At 36.4% G+C, this 6102-nt stretch overlaps 1 protein-coding gene across 1 annotated transcript; it reads left to right on the top strand.

Annotated features, from left to right (window-relative positions):
• Positions 1-564: 564 nt before the first annotated feature.
• On the top strand, positions 565-5837 carry LOC123655492 (protein dachsous-like; the record flags this gene model as incomplete). The annotated part of the gene is made up of 2 exons (XM_045591270.1): positions 565-2139; positions 5808-5837. Coding segments are annotated over exons 1-2 (1386 nt in total), but the record flags the coding sequence as incomplete, so codon positions are not given.
• Positions 5838-6102: the final 265 nt, after the last annotated feature.

Below are 6102 nucleotides of genomic sequence, written 5' to 3'. Positions count from 1 at the left end.
AATAAGACTAAATCTGGTAGGTTAGGTACTAATTTATTGATATATTTAACGCTTTGGAATACGATATTATTTCATAATCAATTATTAATTAACATCAACAGTTGCACAATGATATCATTCCGATGGCTTGTTTTTTGGTCACTTTTCTTATTGTTACTTTTATATGACCAACACGCAAACTTTATTCGCATGAAATATTTGTATTTAGAATCACGCATTGATATTAACATTTAGGTGAAAGTCTTTATTTACCAGTGGCCTTTCACTTAAATTATTCCCACATTATATTAAATGCTCTGGTTATAATAGAACTTTGTTTTGTTTAACTTTCTTCATTATGAGATTTAATTAATTTTAAGTATGTAATTAATTTAAACAATTTGTTATTTCAGGTGCGAGTGACAATGTGTGAACGGTGAGAAACACTGACGCGCGATGTTGCGCGCGATCTTCTGTTTCCTGGTCGCCTCGGCGGCGGCCGAGCACGTCAGAGAGTTCACCGTCAGAGAGAATGCACGTGCCGGCACCCTCGTCGGGAACCTCGGCGATGAGCTACCGGACGCCGCACCACCATACACCATCGTCCCGGTCCCGGGTAGCGCAGTCAATGACGACCTCAAAATAGACCCTCAAACAGGAGAAATAAGGACACGAGTGCCTTTAGATAGAGAAAATAGGGACCATTACGCTCTAGTCGCTATACCCGCAAGCGGAGATAACGTCCGCGTCGTAGTTCGCGTGTCAGATGAAAACGATAACGCTCCAACTTTCCCCACCGCGGTCATGAACGTTGAGTTCTCTGAGAATACTCCTAGAGATGTCAAGAGAAAGCTAAATCCAGCCAAAGATCAGGATTTAGGAGTATTCAATACGCAGAGGTACAATATTGTATCTGGTAATACAGATAACGCGTTTAGGCTATCGTCGCATAGGGAGCGTGATGGTGTGCTTTATCTAGACCTTCAAATCAATGGTTTCCTTGATAGAGAAACTACTGATCACTATGAGTTGGTCATAGAAGCACTTGATGGCGGTACTCCGCCTTTAAGAGGTACAATGACTGTAAATATTACCATATTAGATGTTAACGATAATCCACCGGTATTCGCAGAAAGTGCGTATTCAGCTATGATACCTGAAAATGCCACAGTTGGTACGACTGTGTTGAAAGTGTTTGCTATTGATTCAGACGCGGGTGAAAACGGTTTGATTGAATACTCGATAAATAGACGACAGAGCGATAAAGAGAATATGTTTAAAATAGACCCCAATACCGGTGAGATAACTGTGAACAAGGGTTTAGATTTTGAGACCAAAGAGTTGCACGAGTTGGTCGTCGTTGCCAGAGATAAAGGGGCTCAGCCTCTAGAGACAACGGCGTTCGTATCTATTCGCGTCACCGACGTAAACGATAATCAGCCAACGATTGATGTAATATTCCTAAGTGATGATGCTACACCTAAAATATCAGAATCAGCTCAGTTAGATGAATTCGTAGCAAGAATATCGGTACATGATCCTGATTCTAAAACTGAATACGCAAACGTTAACGTTACGCTAAGTGGTGGTGACGGACATTTCGATTTAAGAACGCACGATAACATAATATATTTAGTGGTAGTAGCCTTACCTTTAGACAGAGAGTCCCAGTCATCTTACACTCTGAGTGTAGTTGCGACCGACAAGGGGTCACCTCCGTTACACGCATCTCGTATCATCAGCCTTCGTGTGACTGATGTAAACGACAACCCACCGGTTTTTCTAGAAAGCGAATATAAAACAAGTGTACCGGAAGCAGCAGCTCCAGGTACGCCGGTCATCCAAGTAACTGCGAGCGATGTAGACGAAGGAGAAAATTCTGAGATCAGATATTCTTTACTTCCTACACCGCAGTCAGATTGGTTTTCGATCGATGAGCGTTCTGGTTTAGTTACGACTCGTGCCCGTGTCGATTGTGAAACGAATCCAATGCCGGAGCTGACGGTTGTCGCCAGTGATCGGGGCAACCCGCCATTGTCGTCCACGGCGACGTTGTTGGTGACAGTTTTAGACGTAAACGACAACGAGCCGATCTTCGACCAGTCCTTCTACAACGTGACCGTATCGGAGAACGAAGCCGTCGGCAGCTGTATTTTAAAGGTTAGTTATTTGATTATTAAATATAAAAGGAATTTATTTATTCTTCCTTTTGTCTAATAATTAAGACTTGAAATTTAGTGTAAAATATGGTGTTTGTATGTCCATTTTGATATAAATTACATTTTAAGCGATGACACCAATGAGCGGAGGTAATGAACATAAAATTTTGAATTATTAAAGATTTTATGCATTATGAAGCTTATAATGTTACTAGTTTGTTTGTGGTACTGTAGTAGTAGTACTCATTCAGTAGAAATTTCTTCGGCACCGGCTACTATTAACCTACTTGTGAAACGATTTGATTTGCATCGGTGTAATTTATAAAAATCAATTTCCCGTCAATCTCACCATTGTGTATCGATGACGAGTATCTATGGAGTGAGAGTAAATGTATGGCGTGTCTGCTGATAATTTGCTATTTTTGATTGAATTACTTGTGAAAATGTCAGCACAGTGAAATGTCAGAGTCGATTGCGCCATGAACGATATCGTTAGTGTTGACGACTTTATGCACTTAAATGTCTCGTGAAACAGTTCAGAAAGTTTCGCAATCATCAACAACTTCCGTAGAAAACGTTTTCCACAACGAGAAGCGTCTCGGTTCGCATAAAAATTTCATGTATTTATTTTAGTTAAGGACGTAACGAGTGTACAAAAAATATATACCATAAACACATTGTTCGAGCGTGTTCAATTACGATAAAACAAGCCTACTTCATCGGGCGAGCGGACAATTAGTCATTGAGACAGATCAATCCCTTTTATCTTATAGCCCGCCTCCCCGCGAATTTGTTAAAAAAAGTCGCAATTTTCATTAAAGCTTATCTGTAGAATCCGGAGCGGGCTCATAACTTACGCGAGTTAATTCGTTTTAAAACATTCCGTGTTGGTACATAGTCATATGTGAATATAAATCTATCCACAAGTGAGCCAAGTTTGGGCGCTCGGTGCTCTCATCGCAAATTGCGATCTAAATTGAAAATTAAACAGTGAACGCTTGCAAGGCGAGTGTTGCTCGCCCGCGGCGGCGCGACCAATGAGATGACGTTTTACAATATGCGTATTCTAGAAGGAGGTCCGTGATTAAAACATTTTTTAGATAAGGAAAACTATAAATATCCGCCTATAATAATTTTTATTTTTACGATTAAACATTTAACTATAGTTACTCTTATTCTAATTAAAGTCTAATAAGACTAAGGCATTATTGAATAAAAATCATCGTTAAAATTCAAGTTAAATGCAGCTTAGTTCACTAATTATAAATTTTATAAGTATAATTAATTCCATTTATTTGCAAATTCAAAATATTTCGTTTGATTAATATTGATAGTGCGACATTCATAGATATTTATGGTCTGTCAAAAACTATATGTCACCAAATCAAGTCCGATACATATATGGCAGTAGTCTCGTCTATGAATTTTTTGTACTTATCTAAAATGCATGTTCGATTTTTTGCTAAGAAATTCATTGCGTCAAAATTTATAAAGCGAAATAAATAAATAATAATAATTAAATGTTTGTTCTTGTTGTTTATTTTATCGTCATAATAATTTTCTTGAAACTATCTTAAAAAAATTATTCAAAAATATTAAATATGCACTTTTTTTTTAATAGTTAGGTAAAGTTGTAGTTATAAGAAAAGTGTTTCTAATGTCGATAAATATATTTCTAAGTTAATACCCAAAAATCATAATTTTTTATTAACTTTATTGACAATACAAGAAACGTAAATAAACATTTACTAAATACACGCACAGTTTACGACCAAACACACATTCAAACCACTCTAAGCCGGCTTAAACTGGAATTGATAGAAGTATCCACCGACCCAGCAATGACAGTAATAGTCCATTACACTTTAACATTGTAAATTATAAGAATTACAATGTGGATAAGATAGCATCTAGCGTTGTAGAAGTGCTCCTATTACGGATAGCCATTCCTATTTTAATATAAACGATTCGGTAACACAAACGTTTCGTTAAACTGTATGAATGTGACGGGATTTACGTCTAGGGATTGTGTCCTGATTGCCTTGTTCATACGTAATTAGGTATTGTTGGTTCAATCCAGCGAAATGGATTGAGTTTTTTTTTTTTGTAAATTTTATGAATTTGCATTTGGACGATTTTATTTAATACGATTGTATTTAATACGATTGGTTAAAAGAGGTTGCCTTAGTTTAACTTTTTTTTAATTTTAATAAGGCAGTATATTATTATAAAAATAAGTTTTGAAAATAATATTTTCCGTTAACATTATAGTAAAACAACGCAACAAATATTTTTTTCTTATAATTATCTTTTTAATAAACTTTTTTTCAAATTCAAATGTAGTTGTGTTTAATTATACTACAGACTAAATAAAGCCACATATTTCATTTACTATTCCGTATCATGACAAGACCGCTATAAGTATACAATTATATATTTCAACTCACCCCAGCCATAGAAAGCTAGGCGAATTGTCCCCCCAATACGGTGTCCGCCTCTTAATACGCGTTCAATTTAATACAAATACCTTTTGAATATACGGAGATTTATTGAGGTCTCTAATATCCAATTGGATGAAAGTATTTATTACGAATTTTAAATAATTTTATAAAACCCTTTTTTAAATATTAACAAAAATTTTGTAATCTGCTTCACAGGTAACGCTTTAAAAACTTGGTAAACCGTACGTGGTACGTTTCATAGCTTTATGCTATAATTTCGTAAATATTAAATTAGTATGTTTACTTTTCCTAAACTACATCGGTAGTCCAACTACTTACGGCTAATCTCCAATAACAGCCATCTATTTTGATTTTACGTTGTCATGGAAACCGCTTCATTGATTCGCTTGCCATTCACGCGTATTTTTTAACCGACTTCCAAAAAAGGAGGAGGTTCTCAATTCGACTGTATTTTTTTTTTTTTTTTTTATGTATGTTACATCAGAACTTTTGACTGTGTGGACCGATTTCGACAAACTTTGTTTTAATCGAAAGGTGGTGTGTGCCAATTGGTCCCATTTAAATTTATTTGCGATCTAACAACTACTTTTCGAGTTATATCTAATAATGCGTTTTTACTTGACGCTTTTTTCGTTGACCTACGTTCTATTATACCGCATAACTTTCTACTGGATGTACCGATTTTGATAATTCTTTTTTTGTTGGAAAGGGGACATCCCTAGTTTGGTACCGTGATAAGGAAACCAGGATCTGATGATGGGATCCCAGAGAAATCGAGGGAAACTCTCGAAAATCCGTAATAACTTTTTACTGGGTTTACCGATTTTAATAATTTTTAATTTAATCGAAAGCTGATGTTTATTATATAGTCACATATAAATTTTATCGAGATCTGATAACTACTTTTTGAGTAATCTTTGATAACGCGTAGTTACTTGACTATTTTTTCGTCGATCTACGTTGTATTACTTGTCGATGTAATTGAAGTCGGTTTTTTTTTTCGTTTGCGAGCAAACACAATTATTAAGGTGAAAATTTTATAAGACGTAATGTTTCTATGAAATACTATTAAGGTATTTTTCATATAGTATTTATTTTTGCTGCGTGGCTACGGCACTAAATAATTTAGCCACCCCCTCTCTTCCCGTGGGTATCGTAAGAGGCGACTAAGGGATAACAAGGTTCCACAACCACCTTGGAACTTAAGAAGCCGGCCGATGGCGGGGTAACCATCCAACTGCTGGCTTTGAAATACACAGGCCGACGACGGGCAGCAGCGTCTTCGGTGCGACAAAGCCAGTACTGCGGTCACCAACCCGCCTGCCCAGCGTGGTGACTATAGGCAAAACACATGAGTTCACGTTATTTTTGGCGTAAACTTGTGGAGGTCTATGTCCAGCAGTGGACTGTATAGGCTGTAATGATGATGATGATTTTTCATAGCTTTTCATTTCATAAGTTAATGGTTCATTAATTCTTGGAATTTATCGTTAGTCGTTTCT

This window comes from Melitaea cinxia, chromosome 8, assembly GCF_905220565.1.
Source record: "Melitaea cinxia chromosome 8, ilMelCinx1.1, whole genome shotgun sequence".
NCBI classification, from domain to species: domain Eukaryota; kingdom Metazoa; phylum Arthropoda; class Insecta; order Lepidoptera; family Nymphalidae; genus Melitaea; species Melitaea cinxia.
Note: the sequence above shows the minus strand (reverse complement) of the source record. Positions and strands in the feature narration are given on the sequence as shown.